Raw genomic sequence first — 26,519 nt, 5'->3', positions numbered from 1 at the left:
TGTTTACATGAGTTGGGCATATCTTGGCCTTTAAGATTTGGCCTTTTTTGTTTGTGCAAACTGATTGTTGTGAAAAGGAAAAAGGGAAATGGAGAATTTGGCAGAGAAAGATTCATTGCAGGAGTTCACTCTAGTTAGGGAAATGGCACAGGGACATCTGAGTAGAGTCTTTCTGGCTTTTCATTGAATGACCAAAGAGCTCTAAGCTGTGAATGTCATGCATAAGCCCCCTAAATATGCCAAGTGCACAGGAAGCATGAAAACTCCCTGTGGATGCACCTGCCTGTGCATCCATGTGCATCCACGGGAAGTTTTCATGATCCCTGTGGACTTCTGGATGCATCCGCTTCCAAATCAACTTCCAGATGCATCTGCACCCACCTCCAGCCCCTAACTGAGCACACCCAGTATAGGAAAAACTGCCAGGTGAAATGTCCTTTTCGAAGTAATAGGCATTTTCTGACCGTCATAGCTAGCACATGCTTATGATGATATACATCACATCTAACATTTGGCTTGCATTCAAAAACAGGCAGAAAATGTACTACCATTGAAGATCATTTATAAGTGATCCCGCACAGTGAAGATTACAATGGTAAACCTTCAAAGGTGATCCAGCAACAATTAATGTGCAAACATAAATGCTGTTGGTTATTTTAACACATTGGTTATCCTATCCAAGATTCTTTTAAATAATCTCAACCGACATTGTGCAGAAAAGTTTGTCCACTGCCCCAAACTATGTAGTCAATGTGGCATAGATTTGGTAAATGAAGTTAATGAATTGTTTTTCCACAGTCATTGTAGTCAAGTTTTAAAAATAGTGTTAATGATGAAAGACTGATAAAATAAGAACAAGAACCGCAGAAAAAATGTACTTTTAAGTTTAAGCCAACATCAACTTCAATGATCTAACTTCACTCTCAGAATCTGTAAATAGTTGCAAGTTAATTGCTACAAATTTCACAACTTTATCATATTGTTTTAAGTATGATAGCCCTTAAACCTACTTTGTATTATGTAGATTACCATGAAAATCCTAAATACCAAGAGGTGTCAAATTTCATGACAAATAATACAAAAAGTATACTTCACAACATCCAACAAGATACATCATTTTTTGCCTTTTAGCAAATCCTGACAGCAAAAAAGTTATCCACATATTCCATAACAGCTGTAATCTATGTATTACGTTACAGCTAATGGTAACCCAGGGTATTCTTTCTGCTGATGGACATGAGGTAATGAATCCTTATAACTAATATGCTTAACAGGTGTGCCTGTACCTACTTCACCTTCCTCATATTTACTTGAATCAATATAGATTATGCTATATCTCACTCAACAGTTGGAGACCACAAGTACACAAACACTACTGCAAGGGTATTGATTTCTTGTTATTTATTGGTACTTTCTCTCTTACTATAGATGACAACAAGTACCAAGTGCAACACAGACACAAGGCATTTAAAAAAGGCTATAGGCCTCATATCAAAAATAGATGTTGATCTCATTACGAAGCAGTTCCAAGGAACCCAAAAAACCTTTCTTTTTTGTTCACCTGAAAAGAAGAACTAAAAATTCTCCATTTCAATGGTAGATGTGGATTTGGTCTAGAAGTAGTTCCAAGGAACCCAAAAACTTTTTTTTTTTTGTTCGCTTCAGAGAATTAGTGAATAATTATTCTTCTTGGGTATGCAAAGATGTCTTACAAAAGGCTAACTTCCAAACAAACTATACGGGATATTTTGATACTAATCTATGCAGAAGCTTCCTTCCGGCAATTTGATCGATCAAACTACAAATTGCAGAACCGAACAAACATGTGTGGGTACTCCGGCCTACATTTTTTGGTACTTCAGAGATCTGAACAGGATGCCAAAGGCAAAAACGCATTGACCAATTCAATTACACTACGCTAAACTGTAACCCACGACATCGATGCATAAAATCAAGTGCTGAGAGGAGTAGAAGCCAATGGCCAAAAAATTGAGGCAGTCACAGGGACACTTACCCTCTTGAACGTCTTCTCCAGCTGCGCGCTCACCGAATACTTGCGAGAATTTCCATTCCAGACAAGGAGGAGGACTGGTTGCGGCTGATAACTGCGCTTCCTCTCCTCCACCTCCCTCCGCCGACGCCGATGTCCCCCCGCCGCTCATCATCTCGTCCCTTCCCTTCCTCAACCAGATCCTCCTCTTCCTCTTCTTCACTACGATGCCCTCCCACTTACTCTAATCAATCAGAGCCCATCCCACTAAAGATCGGGCATCCATTAGAGGAGGAGACATAGATCCTCTGCACCCAATCCTTGAAACGATTTCACCGCCTCTGCTCCAACACCAGTACCAGCGCCGCGTTGTTTTATACCTTGTTCATTTCTTCGTCATTATGGGTAATCTTCGCCTGATTGAGGTGATGTGGAGGCCGTGGAAACGGAGAAGAAAGAGAAATGTAGCTTGGCGTAGCCAATCCGGTGTTACAACAGACAGAAGAGAGAGAATCCGATTGTTGGCCGGAGTTTAGGAGCCAAATGTTACGAGGAACCATCACTCGCTCTTAACGGGGTTTGTTCCCATATTAAGGAATGGCAAGCCTTAAAAAAAGGCGATAGGGACCCTTTTACCCTTTTCCTCTCAATAACACACCATCAAACCTGCTTCTTTCTACCTTTATCTCCTTGGAAGTTTTTTACCTTCCCTTCAAAAACCTTCAATTGTCTTCTATTTGTTTGTCTATATATATGATACCTTTAATTTTCAGGTCTTTTCAATTTCTGAATTATTTTGTTATTTTCATATCAAATTTGATAAAGAAATTTATTATGTGGATGTGAATTATTTATGTGGAAGAGTTCCTGTGTTTTAAAGTGAATCTAAGATTATTGACCAAAACAAATTCTGAAGATTTTCATAGAGAAATTGAACTTATCTCTTTGAAGAAGATCTTAACTTCCCCTAAAAACCTTCAATTTTATTTGTATCTATTTATTATTTATGATATCTTTAAATTCCACTTCTCTTCATATTTTGGATTATTTATTTATTTTTATTATATTAAATTCAACAATTTTAGTACCTAAGTTATTGATTTTCCATTCTATTTTAATATTTTTGTAAGTCTCCAACACTTCCAATGTTTTCAAAGGGAATTAACCATTATAAATCATTCCATGAAAAATTTTAGGAATAAGATGGACTTTGGGCATCTCCTTAGTCTATGATCATGTGGAGGGGTTACTTAAAAATATTAACAAATGTTCTTATGAAAAATTAAGGAGACTAATGATTCCTTTAGTTTGTGGAAACTAAAATACTACATCCCAACAAGATAAAAATAATAATAAAATACTCTTTCTTTCATAAACTTGCTCAAAATCTATAAGGTTCCTTCCAATTATATGACTTTGAAAAAATAATTTAAACTATGAAGTAACTTACCAACCCCATCTCATAAGAAACTACTAAAAATGCAAGAGCTCAAAGTAGGGATCTTTGTTTTCTAAGATTAGATTCTAGTTTATCTTATTGCATGTCTTTCAGATCATGTAGCTATCACTCAATACTTGTAGATCCTAGGGTTCAATTATTGTAGAACTTGAAGCTCCTTCTAAGAGACTACCTCCTAAAGAAATTGAACATAATACTTGGAAGGCATTTGAAAAGAAATTGAGCACAATACATTAAAGGAATAAGGAACTCTTCTCTCCAGATCAAATAATTAGAGATAGTACCTAAGTTTTCAATATGAAAAAGTTAAAGATACACTATACAAATTACGATAAAATTATTAGATTATAATCTCTGTTTATAAATGCTTTTATATTTATCATTAAAATTAGGATTAAGTTATTAAAATATTTTAAGACTTATCAAAGAGGTCAATGTTCAAAAGTCAAAACTTTTTGAAGAGGAGGAAGTTTCTGAACTAATGGCCTTTGGGACTTGCCAATCATAAATATATATTGATAGTGTAGTGAATATCAAAATGGCCTTTCGGACTGACCAATCATAAATATATATTGATAGTGTAGTAAATATCAAAACTATAACTCCCTTTAAGACTATTAGAAATTAACTCCAGTTACTATATGACAATTAAGAAACCTTTTTATTGTTAAAGTTGTTATATTTCTAAAAGAAACTCATTTTTTATATTTTATAATTATGATATTTATGATTCATCACACAATTAGATTGGGTAGTATGTAGTGTTTGTCTTTTGTTCATTTAAATTCATATTGAATAATTATCTTTAAAAATAAAGTTACTTTACAATTCATAATATAATAACTAATATTAAAAAATAATCTTTAAAGTTATACATATTTTACAATTTTAATAATTTGATAATTTTTTAAGAACAATGAAAATGATCTAAAATAAGAAAAAAATCAAACCTTGAAAAAAAATTAATATATTTAATAATTATTTTGGAATACTTAATTATTTTTTGAACATAAAATTATAATATTTTTAATAATTGTAATCTTAATATTATATAATAATAAATAATCACCATATAATTTGTTTGAGTGAAGAAAATCCCTTAAGTCCACATACAAGATCAAGATCTTCATGTGGAAAGTGTAATCAATAATAGTATTTCTTTTCTTTTTTTTGGAAAGTTTAAACATAGAGTAAAAGAGTGGCCTAAAGGAAGTATAGTTGGCTTTTAGTTTATCTTATTGCATGCCTTTCATATCATTTGCCTATCACTCAATACTTGTAGATCCTAGGTTTCAATTATTGTAGAACTTGAAGCTCCTTCTAAGAGACTACCTCCTAAAGAAATTGAACATAACACATGGAAGGCATTTGAAAAGAAATTGAATATAATACATTAAAGACATAAGGGACCTCTTCTCTACAGATCAAATAATTAGAGATAGTATGTAAGTTTTCAATATGGACAAGTTAAAGATACACTATATAAATTAGGATAAAATTATTAGATTATAATCTCGGTTTATAAATACTTTTATATTTATCATTAAAATTAGGATTAAGTTATTAAAATATTTTAAGACTTATCAAAGAGGTACATGTTCAAAAGTCAAAACCTTGTGAAGAGGAGGAGGTTTCTGAATTGATGGCCTTTGGAAGTTACCAATCATAAATATATATTGATAGTGTAGTAAATATCAAAACTATAACTCCCTTTAAGACTGTTAAAAATTAACTCTAGTTACGATTAAGAAACCTTTTTATTGTTAAAGTTGTTATATTTCTAAAAGAAACTCATTTTTTATATTTTATAATTATAATGTTTATGATTCATCACACAATTAGATTAGTGGGTAGTATGTAGTGTTTGTCTTTTGTTCATTTAAATTCATATTGAATAATTATCTTTAAAAATAAAGTTACTTTACAATTCATAATATAATAGAATAACCATTATTAAAAAATAATCTTTAAAGTTATAAATACTTTTCAATTTTAATAATCTGATAATTTTTTAAGAACAATGAAAATGATCTAAAATAAGAAAAAATCAAACCTTCAAAAAAAATGAATATATTTAATAATTATTTTTCCAACACTTAATTTTTTTTTAACATAAAATTATAATATTTCTAATAATTGTAATCTCAATATTAAACAATAATAAATAATCACCATATAATTTTTTTAAGTGAAGAAAACCCCTTAAGTCCACATACATATCAAGATCTTCATGTGCAAAGTGTAAACAATAATAGTATTTCTTTTCTTTTCTTGGAAAGTTTAAACATAGAGTAAAAGAATGGCCTAAAGGAAGTATAGTTAGCTTTTTAAAAGTTAGCATCATCTAATTTTTAAATAGATTTCTCAAAAACAGTTTTATTATATAGTTTTTGGGGATATAATTTTAGTATTTTCAAAAAATATTTATATTGTAAAATTGTTGGGTTTATAATTGTTACTTTTATATAATGACATTTAATAATACAAATATTTGAATTTATAAGAAAAATATATAAAACATAAAATATTAAGTTTTAATTTTTTTTAAATAGTTGAATGACAAATTTTAAAAAGATAAATTGTTAACATTTCATGACTAGATCTAACTTTAGTAGTTAGAGGTTACACCAATAAAATAGTTAGTTAGTGTTCATTTAACAAATTATAATCTTTTTTGCCTCCACTTTTCTCTAAAGCTTCACAAAAAAGCATTCTACATCTTCTTCCTTTTTTTCAAACAAGCATAAGAAAGTCTCCAATATATTACTCTCACTCCTCTCCCACTTCTTACCTTTGTTCTCAATAACCCCAACCATGAAAAACAAGCAATAACCAAGTGTGAATATTTCAAACTATAATTGAGTAGTCAATTGTGCATGTAATGGAGACAACTGTGGTCCCAAGGAATAGATTGACGTATGCATGAGAAGGAGATTATGTATGTGATAAAGTGAGATAGCCACTATCAACAGTAAAACAATGAATCCCTGAAATGTTCTCACTCAATCATAAGAAAACATGTAGCCAAGAAGAGATCATAGATTTGCTAGACATGGGGACAAAATTGCCCCTTTGTATTATTTTCCCTTTCATTGTTGTGATTGTTGCTTCTCCTTTTATTATTTAGGCATTTCTAAATTAACATCCAACAAGTGTGAACTTTATCAATCAACTACCAAAATTGTGATGGTGTTCCAAACCATCAAAAAAACATCAATAGAACTAGTTTCCAAATACATGCTTCATAGCCAAATATTTTCACACGTGATTTTTGTCTTAGCCATTCAACCCACAACTGTAAAATTTCTAAATTGATCCTCAACCTCAAATAAATGATTATTTTCATGTTTTATGTAGTGCCTCTCCCATTTGATTTACATAAGTTGTCCTGATGGATGAAACCTTGATGATCTTTCTTTATGAGTGATCATGATTGGGACCATGAGTGGTCTACACCGTCAAGGTGATTTGATTTATATTGTTGCATTATCTAGTTGAGTATGCCTTTGCCTAATTCATGAAATTATGTGTTGTGGATATTTATCTTGTTCACTTCCATTGTTATGCAAAATGGACTATTTAAATGATTATTTAAATTAAATTAATTAAAAGCTTTAATTATGTGATTTCAATTAAATATTGCTTCAGTTATAATTATTGTGCATCTACACTTGATTGGGTGTGTTTATTATGTAGGACTTATATCACTGGTAGTGGCACATGGAGTTAGTGATCAGATCTTTCATGTCGAGCCAATATCATCCTTGTATGGGCGATGTATCTTTATTATTATTTTAACCCTCTGGTAATTGGTAAATTTGGATTCATTATGCATATGTGTCTAGACCTGTGAGTGTGTATGTGCATTTGGGAATCCACAATAGTCATGGAAGTTGTTTAATTAAATGTTTTTTAAAGGCTTAGAGGGATTTTGTTAATTTTGATCAAATTATTAGACTTTCAAAAATTCAATATAATATATTTACGTAGATATTCTGAGGTTAAATCTCTCCTGTGTAATAACATTATATAGTTGATATGCTTTTCAAAGAGAGGCTTTTACTCACATTATATATGGTATGTAGTGCTTGCCCTAGTTTGCATTTTGCTATTATTTCCGAACTCTTTTAGGGCTAGTTTTATGTTGATGATTATTAGTAACATTATTTTGAGATTATCAGATATTGTTCAGATTCAGTTTATTATATGATGAGATTACTTGGTACTTTATAGTTCATGTATGTATGATGATTATTATAGTGTTTGCAGTTATTGATGATGATTAGTTAGATGATTTATTATCATATGTGTTTTCTTATGGATACTTACCCCATACTTGCATGTGTATGGTGTGCATGTTTGTTTTCTTTCTGTATGGCATTTCTAATGTGGTTAAGGAAGGGAGTCGTAGTCACCTGCTAGTCGGGATCTACACGATGTACCACTTCCTACCATTGCTTGTTTAGCTTAGTATATATTGTGTATGTACATGCATGGATTTTATGTAGGTTGCAAGTACCAGGTATCGACTTCCCTGAATTGTGAAGAGGAGCATACCCTATCACATTATCTCAATGGTAAGAGAGGGGAGATAAATTCTCAAGTCCAAATCCCAACCCTTTAAGCCATTTGTCCTAATTGAAAATTAGGACAAGTATCTAAGTTGAGTACCCTCTGAATGCGTCGGATGACGTAATTCGTGATATTAACCCTTGGTTTGATTTTGTATGTGTTTTGCTAAGACGAGTTTTCATATTTTACTTTGTGAGTCTTTGATGTATTTTATATTAATTAAGTCCAATTAAAAGATTTAATTAATGATTTAATTGAATGAAAAATTAATATGATATTTTAATATTTATTTTATTTTATTAATTGGAAAATTAATTAAATTTGAAGATAAAAGTTATAAGTTTAAAGTTGGAACGTGATAATATTTATTTAGTTTAATAATAATATATTTAGAGTTCATTTTTAAATAAATGCTAAATAATATTATTATTTAAATTAATAAATATTTTATCAATTAAGTTTCAAAAATAAATTTAAAAGTGAAAAAGATATTAAATTATTAAAAGATTCTAGATCGCATGATGCGTGCATGTGATTAAAATATATTAAGATAAAACAAGTGGATTTAATAAAGTGAGTGCATGAGATTTAAAATTAATAAATTAATTTAAAAAGGAGTCAAGTGAATATTGAATAAATTAATGTGCATTATTTTAATACTTATTCACATAGGAGTATGTGAACTCTTGTGAGTTGTCATGTTGACAACATAGGACTTTGCACTCTAATTATGCACGTGTTGTCTACATTTAGGAGTTAGCACATTATTTGAGCACATGGTGTCTACAACATTCTAGACACCTCATCATGTTTATCTTCTTATCATGGAAGATATGTGCTTAGTTGTCATGCTTATCTCTTAGTTCTTTCTATACACATTCTAGATGCATCTTAGAGGCCTTTATATACAGGCTCTCCTAGTGTGTATGGACATGCTCATAGGCTTCTACAAGCTGGTATGCTTCAACAAGCTTGTATGCTTCTACAAGCACTCCTAGTCACTTGGGCGGGGGGGGGTTCGGTTCTTGGAGGAATTGTGAATGTTGGAGAAGGAAGGAATTTTCGAAAAAGATAAGGTTCTAAGAGGAGGAGCTTCTCTACAATTTTCTGAGGCGTAGCGAATTAGCATCAATGTTTAGGTAGGCACTCATGATTATTTCACATATTTTATTACACTCTTTCTCTTCTTGTCTTCATCATGTCTACTTGGATAAGTCTTGTGATGGAAGTTTTATATTGTGGAAGTTTGGTATGCATGTTGATTCTTTCTTTGTGTGAAGAAATCAAGGAAAAACTCAATTAGAAAACCCTCGTTCCATTGATGAAAGAAATTAGTTTTAAATCAAGTTTGGATTGAATTAAAAAATAATAATAGAATTGAGAATTAAATTTTGCTAGGGTTTGAAAAGAAATTCTGAAATGAGAAATTTGCATAGTTGGTAGTGATTCTTTATCAGACTATATTTGTAAACTATATAAAAATAATAATAATAATGATAAGATACACACACACACACACACACACACACACAATTGGATTGTGGACATATTTTATTGAATGAAATAAAATTTAAAATGAAATGAAATGTATTATATACATTTGGGAAGTTAGTATTAACGTTATTATAAAACATATTAAATAAAATCAAAATCAAAAAATATAAAATTTGGGTGGGGTGGGTTTACCCACCCCATACCCCCACTTACCTTATTATTTTAGTGGCGGCCTGTACTACAGTATTCGTAGAGTGATGTGACTGTCGGCCTACACATTGTATGCTGACATAGTGTACCAGAGGGTTGAAGGGGGGCCACACGGCTTGTTAAGTCGGTGGCTATATATGAGTTGCAACAATTGTAATAGCTTATGAGTATGTTTAAATTTTTGTAATGTTTATTATTATTTTAGTAAAGTTTAAGTTATATGTAATTTAGTTTGTATGAAATTTATATTATTTAATGTTAATTTTATATTATTTAATGTATATTAAATACTATTTAATATACATTAAATATTTTTAAAAGACGGTAATTTATAAAATGTCAATAAATAATTTTAGATATTATAATAGTTGTTTAGTGAAGATTTAATTTATAATAAACAATTATTATAATGATTAAAATTAAGTGATTTAAATTTTAATAATATTTAATTAAGTTTTAATTAAGTATTATTAAAATGATAAGGATTCATGGACTGCGAAATTATGTACATTATTAATTAACTTAATTAATATGATTTAATTAAGATTAATTAATGAGGGAAGTTGTTTAATTCAAGTGTTGAAATTATTGTAATATTGATTTAATAGAGTCAAGATGAATTTGTTGAAATTCAAGAGCATTATTTTAATAATTTAAATGTTAGATGGTTACTTATCCTCTAATTATTTTTGGAGAAATTGAATTAGATATTAAGAGAATTTTCATTCAAATAGTAACATTGATTTTAGTAAAATAATGCTAATGCTTTTATTAAAAGTCAATGGGAACTATTTCAATGATCTAAATAAGTATCTTTTGATTATTTAGAAAATTATTTTAAAATAATGGAGGGATAATTCTATGTTTTATTCGAAGAGATAAATGGGTTGACTTGGAGATTAAATGAAGAATCTTATACACTTGAGGAATACTTGAAATGAAAACTGAAACCTCATATTTGGCTTAACCATGTGATTGCAAAAGCAAACAAAAATATGTGTTTGTATCTTGTTCTTTATGCTATCCATGTTTGGGGTTTGGGTAGTCCTAGAGTGTTGACCAGTTAGGACGTCTACCAGAGGCTTGGGCATTATGCGAATGTGATGGCATATTGATGTTATTTGGTCTCGATCTTTCTAAACCCAACCATGGTAATGTGATGGTATGCTCTATGAGATGTTTGTATTTACTAATTGATATTGTTTTCCAGTCTTTCTGTGTGAAGCTGAGGTGTATGTATTTGAGATACTTGACTTAACCATTTTTGAGTCGTCGATCAATCATACTTATATTACTTTCCAGTCGCCTTGATGGGACTGAAGTGTTGATTTATTTTTGATGTTGTCATGTGGTGACATGTTTTGACTCGACCATTTTGGAGTCTTCAATCAGTATTATTTTCTTTGAGATGCCTTTTTGGTTGCTTGTTGAGAACCGATGGATGTTGTGATTTATCGTTGATATGGATATTGAGATTTATTTTGGAATACTATACGGTTGCTCGATGAGGACCGATGGATATTGTGATTATCATTGATACCTTTAGTTGCCAATAGAGAACTGTTGTGGTCATGATTATCAAAGGATGTTTTTTAGTTTCTCATGGAGATTTGATGTTCTTATTTTGGATTATGTTTTGGTATTTTTTCAGTCTCTTTTATAGGACTAAGGTGATTTTTGTGATTTGTGATTTCTTGAGCCTAGGATAGGTTATCTACTTGTAGTATATAGGGAAGTGGCTTGCAATGGGGGTTGGGGCCCTAAGTGGCTGCCAGGGTAACTCATTGTAAGTTATTTAATGAGTGAACACATTTACACTAAATGGGGATTAAAATGAACCTAATAAGATAACTGTATGTTCTCGCCTATGCCTCAAGTGCTAGTACAAACTAGAATGGGAGTAGAGAGAATGCTTGGTTGTGACCTTGCATTTTGTAGTATGCCTCGTCAGTATGAGAGGATACTAGTGGCAGCATAGGGATTACTAAGGGGTCGGGGTCTATTGAGAGACTACCAAGGTAACTCTAGCATGATTCTTGCGACGACACTTTCTCGCTTACATAGTAAGTTTCCTACATGTCTTTGTTGTGCCTCTGGGAACTAAATGTTGGTCTGTGTGTTGGAACCTTTGAGTTAGCATACTTTCAGGATTCCTAAACTTAGAGAGTACTTGTGTTATGTGATTTTTTATCTTGTGTTATGTGATTTGATATCCTATTTGGAACTTGAGACTATCTCCTCAACACAGTGGGAGTGGGCCATTTAGGTTCCATGCGGTCGAGTGGTAGTGGTTTTTCAATTTTACCATTAGAGATCCGTCCGAGACACCGTGGCTGGAGCATTCTTTGTTAGCATTTACCTTCATTATGTTCTTGGATCATTATGATGGATGTTATATCTTGTGATGGATGTAATTACTGATATGTTTCTTTATTTTGATGATTAGCATGTGATAGATGATGTTATCTGCTTTGTAGAATCATCTTATGCTTTATTCGTGCATGTTAGATTTCTTTATGTTGTAGCATGTTAGATTCCTTTCTGCATATGATGTAGTATGTTTTAGGAGTGACATCCCTATTTACTATAATATCGATGATCTCTTCGGTGGCTTGGGATGTTACACACAAAGAGATGACTAGGGCCCACGATGGTCTAATGATGTTATTGGCAGTTGGGAGGAACCATGCACTTAGTTATCTTTTACGATGGTTGTTATATATTTATTGATGGTTGGATGTATGATGTATGTTAATAGTTTCATTTACTTTATCATGGATTCAATGAGGATAATGTATCTTTATTTTTACATATGTATATTCTTTTAAGTCTTTCATACCCTGTGACATGTACAGTGGATGATTGAGCATTCCGAATTTCATTTGCCAAGAGGCATTCAGAACAAATGTATATTACTATAAACCTTTAATTATTCTCTCATGTGGATGTGGTAGTTGTTAGACTTAGTTTTAATTAAATTAAATGTGACTCAACGTCTTGGGATCCTTAAGGAGTATAACCTATTATGTATGCTTTTAGTTGTATGTATGTTATTGCTTCTGTGACTATGTGTTGATGTGAATGATATATCTTTTGGAACAAACAAAAATTGTTTGTCAAACTTAGTAAAATTTTAGGTTAATTATTTTGGATCCCTTGGCAGGGCATTCCATGGTATATAATAAAGGGGTGTAACCCCACACATACCCTTTCACCCAAACATCATATCAAGTTGTCTATAAAAAATGCACATAATCAAGATTAATGATGCACTAAGGAGTGTAAGCAAATGATTTGTGACATGAGAGGTGACACGTCAGATGGTACATGTCTTGAACTTCTCCTTAATAAACTCAATCACGCTATGTGCCATGTTCAGAGTACATGTCACCTTCTATTTATTATGCTTCACATATTAATAAGATATGAATACATTTAAACTTTACTGTTAATAATATATATTCACTCATAATATATAATTTGTAGTATTTAATCAAAGATTGGCTCTTTATATTTACACTTTAAGTTTTATCTAATTGAAGCTATAAAACATTAACACTCCCTCTTAGTTACGAAGGATAAATACAAGATTATATATAACCTCAACGTTATATTAGCGAAAAAAAAAAAATCTTTGATAAGAAGATATTTACCATAATCTATCATGATCTGACTCAAACATCATAAAATGTCCATCATAGTAGAAAGCTATGGTCTGTTTAAGGAACTTAATCCACCATGCAAGATTTCTTCTATTGTGATCTACATGGACATAACTATATGTCCATCACAATAGAAAGCCATGGGTTATTTAAGGAACTTAATCCACCATGCACGTTATCATCTTTTGTGATCTAGTTCAGGGATCATAAAAAAAATGTCTTATCACAGTAGATGGGCATGTTTTGTTTAAGGAACTTAATCCACCATGCAACATATAATCTATCATAATAGAAATTAAGTTATTGTAAGATCGTCACCTTTCAATAACATCTACAAATACAAGTGATAATTGTATATGAGCAATGTTAGTATGCTAATAGAAACCAAATTTAAATAAAGCTTCTACAAACTAAACAAAATTCATAAACTTCAAGATAGACTAAGATGAGCTCTCAATTGAGAATATGAGCCATTAATGGGCTCTCTCAATGATAAGCTCTCTTGTTGAGTGGCTTTGTCTAAATATATAGGATGTATGCTCAAGCTTATGCTTCAAAAAGGGCTTCAAATGGAGTTGGAATTTGGGTGTGAGTGTATGGTTTTGATGTAAAATGGCTTTTTAAAATGGCATTGTGACTTTACTTCATGGATTGTGTTCTTTTGCAAAGGGGAAGGATCCAATTTATAGGCAAGAGGCTTGAGGGATTGAGGGCTAAGATGCAAGGATGGGAAAAAGCTCGTGGAGGGCTCAGATTGCATGAGAGGAGAGCACATGGATTGTGCTTCCTTACAGCTAATCAGGGAGTGACACATGTCACAGGGTGAGAAGATGGAGGAAAAGGGAAGGATGAGTCAACAAAGGAGGCTCAAGGGATAAAATCTTCATAAAGACCCTCATAATGGCTTGTAAGAGCAATGAAAGGGCTTGGAAGAGTCATTTATGGCCTAGCGGGCTTCATAAAGTTTTATGGTTGGGATATTTTGAGGGAGATGAGAGGAATTTCAACTTGGGCTTGATTAGGAAAGTTTTAAGCTTGCTTCGGATTGTGCAAATGATTAGAGGATGGATTAGGATGGTTTAGGATTAGCTTAGGGATAGGCAAGTGGATGGCATTTAATGAGGGTGGGTGAAGGAGGAGATATTTGTTAACTTTGGCTTGGGTTAGTAAGTCTTAACCCATGTTTAGCGAATGTGACAAGGTTAGGAGCGGATTAGGATTAGGTTTAAAGACATCTTCTAGAAGAGTCTAGACTTTGGATGAGGATAAATACTTTCTAGAATAGTTTAGAACTTCCTAGGATGAGGATGAAGACTTTCTAGAAGAGTCTAGAACTTCTTAGGATGAGGATAAATTAGATTTTTAGGAAATAAATAAAGTTTTATTTATTTCAAGGGTTTGGGTTGAGGAGATATTTATTAAAACTTTTTTAATAAACATGAGGATTAATATTTAATCTTAATTAAATATTTTGAGTTGGGATTAGGGGTAGGAAATGATGGGATTAGCCTTTAATCAAAATTAAAGAAGGATGAGAAGATTTTGGAAGAGGTTAGTGGTCTTAAGGAAATTGGCCAAGTTTTGGGCAAAAAATAATTTTTTTATTTATTTTGGGTTTTTTTGTCAATTTATTAATTAAATAATTAATAAATAAGGAAATAATGTTTAAATAAGATTTAAACATTTTTGGGAGGGATTCCTTAATTAAATATTTTAAATTAAGATAAAGGGATTTAATGGCATAAAAACAAATTAATTAATTAAATAATTAATTAATTAATAAATGATGATGTCATCAGAATTTTTTTTTAAAAATAAAAATACTTTATTTTCTAAAGGATTTAGATGTCTACATTTTGCCCCTCTTTGATGTGATGCCGCAAGTGGCATGGCATCAAAGATAAGAAAATAAGATGCCTAAGGCTAGAGCAGAAGAGGAGAGAATGGACTGCGAGATGCCCCCTCAAGAAGGCGGCGGGGAGAGAAAGCGAGGCTCGATGGCTTCTTGAAAAGTACAAGAATTCGAGATGAGCAAGGAGACTCATATTGGCTTAAGAGAAGAGGTTTAGTTAGCTCAAACTCTCACTATGGGAGAATGATAAAGGGAGAATCAAAGGCACAAGAGGAAGCGAGCTTAAGATCTCAAGGATTGCAGAGGATGAAGGAGCAGAGTGCTATAAAAAGGAATCCAGGATAGGGAGATGAATGATGGGATGATAAAGCTGATGCAACAGGATTTCAAAGAGTCAGATTGGCGGAAGATGGGTTTCGGAGATCCCTAGGACTAGGATTGTGGAGCTCGAAAGATAAGGCTTGGTGGATTGATTGGATTGGTGGATCCTTAAGACTAGGATTGTGGATCCCTAAAGCTAAAAGTGCAGATTGATTCAAAGAGATACTGATGCATAAGCTGGGGTAGGAGAGACATATGCTAGATATGGATGGGGGATAATGAAGATGAAGGGAAACCATTGAAGCTTTTTTGAGCAGGGGGATACTTCAAAGAGAAGTACCACCATGTAGTTGAGCACTAGATTTGCTAAAGGACTATTGGTTAATTGCCAAGGTTACCAAGAACATCAAGGCCATGTCACCAACCATCTAGAGGACTGACGGACTAACTCGAAACAAACACACAAAGATTGCCCCAGCATCACACATGAATCTCAAAAGAATCAGAGTGGAACCGACACTGGGTAACCCACAAGCAAAAAAGAAAAATAAACAAAAGACTTGATCAAGACCTTACGTCCAGATTGCCCCATTCACAGTATACCATGATATGGAAGATCGTGGCAACCCTTAGGAGGGAACAAAAAGATTGCTTGGAAAAGATACTTCAAGACCCAAAAAGGAAGATTCCAAATCAAAAAAAAAGAGAAAATCCAAAAGAGAACTGTTTACCAACGAGATGGGTAGGATGAGGTACTAATGGACCAAGATCAAACATGTGGAAATCTATATGCTGCAAGGATCTATCGGAGAGCACCTAAGCTGATGGATTTTGGATGAGTGACGCGTCTAGCAAGCTGAACTAAGAAGGATAACACTTTGGTGACATGATATCTAGCTAAAGGATGCATTGGAATAGCTAACCAAGGGTTGTGCGATGTGTGCAAGATGCTGATCAAAGATGAACTGACACGAAAGCTAGATAGATACAATGGTACTAAGCTAAAGAGTATGTACAAGCTGATGGACCAAGATATGGTACAAATGTACAAGTTGTTTTGGACAAGATTGGATATACAAGCTATGATACAAGGGATGATACAAGATTTACAAGTTGGGGTACAAGATTTACAAGCTTAGGTACAAGATTTACAAGCTGTACAAGAGATATTTACAACCTTCATTAGATTTTGGATATTTGGTCGGAACACCAAGGGAACAAGCAGGTGTTCTATTGGATTGTGAATGGATGGATGAGGGATAGGATAGTGATAGATAATGGATTAGTCTTAGTACACAAGGCGCCTGAATTACCAGGTTTTCACCAAGGTACCTATCCAAGGCACTTGAATTGCCAAGTTTTCACCATTGGACGCTTATTTCTCTTTAGTATTTTTTTGTATTTTTCAAAAGCTGGGTATACCAAGGATCTTCAAGCATAGAACTTCTTGAGATGAATGATGTTAGTAGGATCATTCAAGAGTTCTCCTTTTGGTGTAGATAGCTGATAGGCTCCGGAGCCAAAGGAGGCAGTGACAACATAAGGACCAAGCCAAGTAGGTTCAAACTTGCCTTTCTTTTCTCGATCAGCTTGGACTTTCATATTTTCTTTGAGGACCATGTCGCCCGGCTGAAAGTGTTGTGGAAGCACCTTCTTGTTGAAATTCCTTTTGAGACGAGTTTGATAGACTGTGAGATGATCATAGGCTTGTTGTCACTTCTCATCTAAGAGATCTAGCTGGGTGAGCCAAGCTACTCTGTATTCTTCATCAGATATTTGCCCTTGCAAAGATATGCACAAGGAGGGAAGTTCAACCTCTATGGGTAGTACTGCTTTAACACCATAGACTAAGGAGTATGGAGTTGTGCCTGTGGATGTACGGAAGGAAGTTTGATAGGCCCATAGGGCTAGATTTATTTGTAGGTGCCAATCGCGACTAGAATCATTGACAACTTTCTTTAGGATTTTGAGGAGGGTTTTGTTAGTTGCCTCTACCTGATCGTTACCTTGTGGGAAATATGGGCTAGAAAAGCGATGATGGATGCGGAAGGAAGTGCATAATTCTTCCATGTTGAGATTTTCAAAGTTACCTCTATGGTCGATGAAGATGGTGGATGGGATGCCGAAGCGACAAACAATGTGGTATAAGATGAACTTGGAGACCTGAACTCCTATAGCTGAGACTAGGGGGACTGCTTCCACCCATTTAGTGAAATAGTCTGTAGCTTTTATTATCCATTTATGTCCATTAGATGAGAGAGGTGTGATAGTTCCAACTAGATCAAGACCCCAACAAGAGAAAGGCCAAGGTGGTGCAATAGGCTGTAGATCCTGTGCTAGAGCATGCACAAGATTTGTGTGTTGCTGACATGGGAGACACTTTCTGACAAAGTCACTGGAGTCTTCTTCAATGGTAGGCCAATAGTAGCCTGCTCTAAAGATTTGTCGTGCGACGACAATACCACTCGTGTGGGCACTGCAAAGTTTGGAGTGTACTTCTTTTAATGCCATTGCGGCCTCATTTTCATCTAAACATCAAGAGAGAGTATCTTGATAACCTCGACAATATAAGGTATTGGCTATGATAACATAGTGAGATGATTTTCGGATGAGGTTTTGGCGTTGGGTACATGTGAGGTGAGGGGAGATGATACCATCTTTAAGGTAAGCGTGAATCTCATGGTACCAAGGAGATTGGGGACCGACCAAGATACAAACATAGTTTGAGTCATCATTCGCATAGGCAGGTGTGAGGAGCTGCTCAACTAAAAACTCATACTGCATAATCACTTGGAGAATTTCCAAGAGCGAGCTGATAGTAGCCATAGCGTCTGCTGCTTTGTTCTGTATTCGAGGCACTTGTGTAAACTGAAGCTTTATAAAATGGTAGGTTAGCTAATCAACTAGCTCTTTATAGGGTAATAGCTTTTCATCTTTGGTTTAATATTCATTTAGGGCTTGCTTGATGATGAGCTGAGAATCGCCAAAGATTTGTAACTCAGTGATGTTCCATTCTGCAGCTATCTTTAATCCTACTATGAGAGCCTCATATTCAGCTATATTGTTGGTGCTAGGGAATTGTAGCTTGAAGGCTTTTGGAATGGAATCTCCTTGAGGTGTGACCAACAATATTCCTACCCCTGATCCATGAGATGTATATGAGCCATCAAAATAAAGTTTCCATGGGGGCTATTCTTCAATCAGACAAATATGCTCATCTGGAAATTCTGTGATCAAAGGATATGTATCTACTAGAGGCGCATCAGCTAGGTGATCTGTTATAGCTTGCCCTTTGATTGCCTTTCTGTCCACATACTAGATGTCAAATTCACTAAGGAGCATAACCCATTTGGCCAAACAGCCTGTAAGTGCTGTTCTGGAGAGCATATACTTGAGAGGGTCGATCTTGGAGACTAGTTGGATGGTATGACTTAGCATGTAGTGGCGAAGCTTTTGAGTTGAGAAAACAATTGCCAAACAAGCTTTTCCCATAGGAGTATAATTGAGTTCATAACCAACTAGGGTTCTACTGATGTAGTAGATGGCTCTTTCTCTGCCGTAGTCATCGAGCTGTGCTAGAAGTGCCCCTAGAGCAGTAGGTGTTGCTGATATGTACAAGATCAAGGGACGACCAGGAACTAGTGGAGCCAAGATAGGGGGATTGATGAGATACTGCTTGAGATGATCGAAGCTGCATTGACATAAAGGATCCCACTTGAAGTTTTCATCCTTCTTCAGTAAGTGTGCAAATGGTGTACACTTATCTACAAGCTGGGAGATGAAGCGTCAAACAGATTGAAGCTTTCCCTGAAGAGTGTGAAGTTGTCGCAATGTCTGGGGAGGAGGCATGTCTAAGATAGCTTTGACCTTCTTGGGGTCAATCTCTATACCTCGTTTAGAAACTATAAAGCTTAGAAGCTTGCCAGATGTGACCCCGAAGACACATTTCTTGGGATTCAGCATGAGATGATATTTGGCTAACCTATCAAAGACTTTCTCCAGGTCAACAAGATGATCCATGAAGGTATGAGATTTAACCAAGATATCATCCACATAATCCTCCAAAATGCTATGGATAAGATCATGGAAAATGGCTATCATAGCTCTTTCATAGGTAGCCCCAACATTCTTTAGGCCAAAAGGCATCATGTTGTAGCAAAAGGTTCCACAAGGGGTAGTGAATGTTGTCTTATGTTGATCCTCTTCTGCAATCTTGATTTGATTATACCCAGAAAATCTATCCATGAGGGACAGAATTTCATGTCTAGCTGTAAGATCTACAATCATATCTATGTTGGGCAAGGGAAAATCATCTTTTGGACAAGCTTTGTTAAGATCTCTGAAATCAGTGTAGATTCTGATGTCACCGGAAGGCTTAGTGACGGGGACCATGTTGGAGATCCACTCTGAGTAGTCGATAGGTCAGATAACCTTAGCAGCTAACATTCTTTCTAATTCAGCTTTGACCAGTAATGCCACCTTGGGGTGCATTTTTCTAAGCTTTTTTCTGACGAGCTTGATCTTTGGATTGACTGCAAGATGATGAACTACAAGCTTTGGATCCAGTCCTGGCATGTCCTGATATGACCATGCAAATTGGCCAATGTTCTCTCTTAAGACCTCAAAGAGGAGGTCAACTTGGTCTTGTGATAGGGATGCAGCAATGTGAACAAGTTTGGGGATCTCCGAAGAACCGATGTTGACTTCTCTAGTATCCTCAATTAGAATAGAAGACGCCTCTAGTCAATTATCTTGAGGAGGCAATGCTAAATCCTCATGTTCTGCTTGTGACTCTAGATTTTCTTGCTGAGGGGTTCTCTTCGCTGCCTTAGCTAGTCCCAGATTCACCTTAGTTCCATTTTTGGGTGTATCGGAACTAGGTTGGAGATTTTCTCCAAAATACCCCTTGGGATCTAGCTTATAAATATAGGCAAAATCTGGCTTTGTCTGCTTGTGAGGAGTTTCGGCTCCCATGAATCTCAGAAGTGCTTCCTCTGATGTGAACTCATCAATGTGTATGATGCTTGGTTGGTTCCAATCTATGAGTTGTGGATGGGCCAGTGGTACTTCAATGAAATGGATGGATAGTTCTTGGAGAACAGAGTCTCCGAGGAAGATTGGTATGGGATATCATCGTAGGCTTTCTTTTCAACTTCCTTAGGAATGTTTTCGATTTCAAAAAGGTCGTAGTGAATGTTTGAAAAAGCGTGACCGTTCTCATTGGTGCCCCCAATTGTGGGTATGCCAAAGCCAAGACCTGACTTCGATTCCCACTTGTGTGCATCGATGGGGCACTGCATGCCTCTTTCTTCTGGTCTTAGACCACCACCTTGACAATTCCATTTGTTAGTGATGAGCTTATGTTCTCGGGGATACTTTTGGCTAAAGTGATCAAGGCGTGCTTGATTTCTTGGAGGTGCATCCTTATGTAACCAATTGTTGATATCTGGAGTGAGCTCCTCTTGAAGAGGGATTTTCGAGGATACAAAGGTTGTTGGGCCAAACTGTTTGTATCGAGGAGGTGGAATCTCCTTAGCTTTGTGATATGTCGGTCGTCCATGGGCACGTGGATCAAGTGGGAGTGCCCCGATAGAAAATGTGTCTGACAAACTATACTCTCCACAACCTTTGTTATTGATCTTCACGATAGATAGGGTGGAGGTGAGGATGGTTTATGGGTCATTACAAGTGTGGGATGAGCTAGCGATGGCTATGCCAATATCAATTCCAGGGCAATGGTTTTCATATGAAGCTTCAACCACATTGCAGTAAGCAAAGGGTTCTGGATTGGCATGGATGGTTACCTCAGTGCTCTGATGCAAAAATTTGATGCACTGATGGTAAGTGGATGGAACGGCTTTCGTGGCATGAATCCATGGGTGACCAAGGAGGATGTTAAATGGTAGGTTTAGATCAATAACATGGCAGAGTGTTTCTTGAATGATTGGCCCAACCTTGATTGGCAGCAGAATAGTTCCTTCTGTGGTTCTTTTCAAGTTCTCATAAGCTTTGATGGTGATAACCTCACTGATGATATCTGCCTCAGTATACCCAGCTTGTTTTATGAATTTTAGGGTGCAAATATTCAAGGCTGATCCATTATCTATCATTACTCTTTTTACGAAAAAATTGGATACCATAATGGCTATGCAGAGCGGAAGGGTGTGATCTGGCTCGACCACGGGTATGTCGGTGGGTTTGAATGATAGGGCACATGAGGAGGATAGGCGTCCAATGAGATTGTAAAAATCAGTAGTGTTGATAACTGAAGGGACACAGGATTCTATGAGAGCACTGTCAAGGATGTTTTTGTACATAGGACTAGTGCGGAGAAGGTCTAAAATGGAGATTTGGGCTGGCATGTTCCCAAGGTGTTCCAAGATATTGTATTGGCTTTTTGATGGAGCTGATGGTGCTAGTGAAACTGGTGGGCCTGCGATGTTAAATCGCGCTCTTCGAGTGGTGACTGAACACTCATTGTTTGGTCCTTGGATATTGATAACATTGATAGAAGGCTCTTTCTCGAATATACAACCTATGAGGCTACCATAATCTATATAGGACGAAGTGTGGTCATTGTTCTTCCCATGTTGTTGGTTTGGCCGACAGTTGTTGGTGTTGTTGTTGTTGGTTTGGATAGGTGCTTTTCTAGGATTTTGGTTGTTGTGAGGGGGAAAAGCATTTTGATAGATCTATAAGCTTGCATTGGGAGAGGTTTGGGCACCAACGGTGATTTCTTTCTGATCAATGAGGTCCTGCACATAATCTTTCATTTTCATGCATCTGAGGGTGGTGTGACCTTTTTACCCTATGAAATTTGCAGTACTCATTGTCTTTGTACCATGCAGCTTTGGATTGGCCTGGGTCAATTTGCTGGGTAGGAGGAAATTTGATGAGGTTTTCCTTAGTCAATTTCTCAAAAATGACATCCAATGGCTCACCAAGGGGTGTATAATTTCTAGGTGCAGGTTGGAACTTGGGCTTTGGTCCTGTAGCTACATTGATGGCATTAGCTTGATTGCTAGACCCTTGAAAGTTGGGTCTTGGATTGTGGCCTTGATAGCTTTGGTGATTCTGGTGTTGGTAGTTGATAGTTTGTTGATTATTTGGTTGATAAGGTGGGTTGGACTAATTTTGAGAAGGACTAACAATATTCACATGGCTGGTGTCAGTGACGTCGTCTATTGCAACGTGCTTGTTTTTGTTCCAATACCTAGAATTGTCATTGGAATGTGATTGATTTTGGTTGGCTTCCTTGTAAATCTTGACCACACCATCTTTAATGTGTCCTTGCTCAAGGATCATTCCTTTTTCTTTGATATCTTTGTAGGTCTACAAACAGTTCATGGTCATGTGGTGAGCCAAGCTGGGATGGGCATTATCAATAAATATTTTCACCAAATGGCATTCTGGCAAGGTGCAAGATATGTGGGTGGTAAGGGTTTTCCATCTTTGCAGATATTCGGGAAGGCTTTCTCCACCTTTTTGCTTAGTGTGGACAAGATCAACTACTAAGAGCTCTGTTTCAACAAGATGGGCATATTGGGCTACAAATGCCTCAGACAATTCAGCAAAGTTTTTAATTGTGCCATATGAGATTCTATAAAACCATTCAAGAGCTGGTCCGACCAAGCTTTTGGGAAAGAGATGCAAGAGGAAGATGTCACCGTATGCCACTTCTTGGCAGTGCATGTAAAATTCTTTGATATGTGTGACAGGGTCTCCTTTTCCTCTGAATTTGTCAAACTTGGATATCTCAAAGTGTTTGGGAAATGGTGTCATGGTAATGGCTCTGTCAAATGGGTAAGGACACACATTTTCAAACTCAAAATTTTTTGGATAATTTCCCTCCTAAACGTTCTTCAAATCTATCTTCATGGATTCCCATTCTAAATTAATGGGTGATGGCTGGGGTGCACCCAATGTAAGAGTGCCCTGAGGTAGGTATGTGCTAGATGGGGCAATGGAACATGGATGGCTTTGAGGTATGGTCTGGTAAGGATTGTACATGGCTTGGGCAACTGAATGGTGGATGATGGGTTGGTGAGGTGGAGGAGGCACATATTGTTGCATGTGTTGCGAGGCTTGCTGCTGATATGGGATTTGGGATAGGGATTGAGGGACATAGGCTGGCTGTGAGATAAATGGATTGCTTTGTGGAGGTAAGGTATAAGATGGTTGTGAAGCTTGGAGAAAAGATCGGGGAGCTTGTGGAACTTGACTTGGGATTTGAGGAGTTTGACCAATATATGTGGGTTGTGCCCCCATTTGGGAGGGTATCATGGCAAAGGAGCCCAAGTAATTGGTGGTTGGTGGTGGTGGATTTCCTCCTAGAAGTGGCATAGAGAAATAGTTAGTAATAGGAGGTAATGGATTAGTTGGTGGTGGAGGTGGTGGGAATTGAAAGCTTGGGAATGGAACTGATGGGGTTTAATAGCTTGGTGGCTGGATTTGAAAGCTTGGTAGAGTGGTGGCAAGAGCTTGGGTCACTTGAGAGCTTGGCAGAACATTGGTTGTAGCTTGTGGGATTTGATAGCTTTGTGGAGTGAGGGCAGTAGCTTGTGGATTTGTGGCTAATGGCATTGAGCTCCAAGGACCTAGTGAAAATGATGGAATTGTGCTCTAAGCTGAGGTAAACAAGTTGGGGGTGATGAAAGGTTGATTTCTTGGCCCTATGGGTGGCATCTTGGTTGTATATTGCTGAGGTTGGCCAAAGATGCTAGCACTGATTTGGGAGATGGGTGGATTTGGAAGGCTGGGTTGGAGAGCAGCAGCAGCAATAGTGAAGGGAGTGAATGATGAGGTGTTTTGGGCGAAAGGGATTTGGGATGGAGTGGTATGGACCAATGGTGGAGTGGTGGTGGCTAGATTGGCTTGCGGAAGGGAGATTTCAACTTGAGTGGAGGCTAGCATGTTTGGGTCTGTTGGATCATAAGGATTGGCTTGAGGCTCTTCTTTTGGCACATATTAAGGATAATCTGAATCATAAGAGCCTATTGGGAGTGGTAGTTGTCCAAACAACAGGTGAGATGGATCTGATAAGGGAGGAGGTCTTCCAAAGTCGAAGGCTCTTATATTGTCCCTTCAAAAGTTAGCCATGATTGTTTCTTTGTTCTTGTCTATAATGGTGTTCACCAATACTGCATTTTTTGGTTGGTTCATGAAAGCTTCAATGTCAATAGGTGATGGTATAGTGTTCTCTGGGCTGAAGGATGGTTGAGTGCTCAAGGGGAGTGATGCTATTTGATCCAAATGATAGGGTTCCATTGTTTCTTTCTTCTTCTTGGCTAAGTGAGTGATGGGTGGCATGAAAATGTTCCTAGGGATGAGATGCAACAATGTTGATGGATGCCAAGGAGGAAGGCTTTTCTATGCAAATGATTTCTTGGGTTGAGGCAAAGCTATATGACAAACCTAAGGAGGATTGGGTTGGGGATTCTAACTTCAAAGATATGTCACCAAATCATGAAAGGTCTGCTTTCCTATGTGCAAGCTTGGTGGTGATTGTGTCAACTTAAGGATAGACTGATGATCCTTTAGGAAAAACACGAGATTGACCACTTGTGGATCCCAACCTTTAGCTCAAGGTGATGAGGGATAACAAGTGACAAAGCTAGATTACCCTAGACAAAGCTTTGTCAAAGGGATAACCTTGGTGAGATTGGTGGATTTGCAAGATGGTAGGAATGGTAGACTTTGGCAAGGTGACAACAATTTTGAAGGCTTGGATGTGAAGTTTAGGCTTTTGGGATGCTAGCTAGGTTTGAGGAGATTGGTTTGGTTCTAAGGCAAAGATCTAAATGAGATGGGTGAGCTAAAATTCTTAAGGGGATGACTAAGGGTGGTTGGCTTACCTACAAGGATGACTCTAAAGTGGAGTTTATGCAAGAAGATGTGGAGGAACAAGGGGGCCTAATCATAGAAATCATGCCTAGTTGGTAAGGCATAAGCAGGGTTAACTCCTAGATGCTTGCTAAATTTGATAGTGCAATCTAACTAGGCATCTTGAAGGGCTTCATCGGTAGCTTTGTCTTCTACTTTGTGGAGTTTGGCAATTCAAGGGCTTGGTGTTACTTCCTTTTTCTTAGCTGCAATTTCTTGGTATGCCTGAGATGGCTTGAGTTTGGCTTTGTGAAACTTCTGTTTGGGTTTGGGTTGTTCTGACATAAATTCCTGAATCTACTTGCCTTAGAGAGATTTTGGTTGTTTTGCTTCAACTCGTTCAACTTTTGGAACAGGCAGTGACTATGCTAAGTATGCCCTAAGCTAGGATTGACCAAGTTTGGCAAACATTGATTCAACAAGTAAAAAATCAAGCAATAGATAGGAACAACCAGATAGAAGTTTTTGATTCTCAGAATGTGATACTTGCGCCAAGGAGTGTGTATGTTTTACAAATGTTTCGATCAGTCACTTCAAACACATTAACACCCTAGATGGTTGTCTGCAAGGCTGACAGTTGGTTTAGCTAGGGAGTCCTCGATATACCCAAGGTACATGAGGCCCAAATCCGTAGATGAAAACAAAAAGATGTCACACAGCCGAGAGGAGCAGTAACCCACTTCTCAAGGGTATAAAATTCTTTGAGGCTTAGCCCGAGTGACAAAATCTTGATCCCAAGAGAGGTGTCTTTGGATTCACCTCTCGATCTTTATACTTTGTCAGAATGCTGGAGTTGAGGTCATCCCAAGGGGTGATGAAATCCCCAAGCATACCTCCTAAAATTTAAACAAGATTTTGGATCCTAATCTTATGCACCCAAGATGGCCTCGAAACATGACAAGGGGAGAGAAGACTTGGATGATCTTGGGCTAAAAGACAGAATTCTTTTCCAACTTACACTTAAGTTTTTCGGATCTAGACCTTGCAAACACACATGTTTAGGATGCAAATGTTCAATTCCAACTTGAAGCGTTAACAAAAGTAAAATCGATCGAAGAATGAATACACCAAGAAGAT

At 36.1% G+C, this 26,519-nt stretch overlaps 1 protein-coding gene across 2 annotated transcripts in view; it reads right to left on the bottom strand.

Annotated features, from left to right (window-relative positions):
- LOC149567133 (Protein phosphatase 2A, regulatory subunit PR55) overlaps positions 1-2,336 on the bottom strand; it is a 59,942-nt gene extending 57,606 nt beyond the window's left edge. For both annotated transcript variants that reach the window (XM_089820333.1, XM_089820334.1), the window contains exon 1: positions 2,015-2,336. In XM_089820333.1, the coding sequence (XP_089676459.1) occupies positions 2,015-2,165 (151 nt within the window). In that variant the 5' untranslated portion in view covers positions 2,166-2,336. The remainder of the gene's footprint in view (positions 1-2,014) is intronic.
- Positions 2,337-26,519: the final 24,183 nt, after the last annotated feature.

The sequence above is a fragment of the Cupressus sempervirens genome, chromosome 3 (assembly GCF_028749045.1).
Source record: "Cupressus sempervirens isolate cs-2001-9-10 chromosome 3, ASM2874904v1, whole genome shotgun sequence".
Classification (NCBI taxonomy): Eukaryota; Viridiplantae; Streptophyta; class Pinopsida; order Cupressales; family Cupressaceae; genus Cupressus; species Cupressus sempervirens.
The sequence above is the reverse complement of the archived record's forward strand: the minus strand, read 5'-3'. Positions and strand labels throughout refer to the sequence as shown.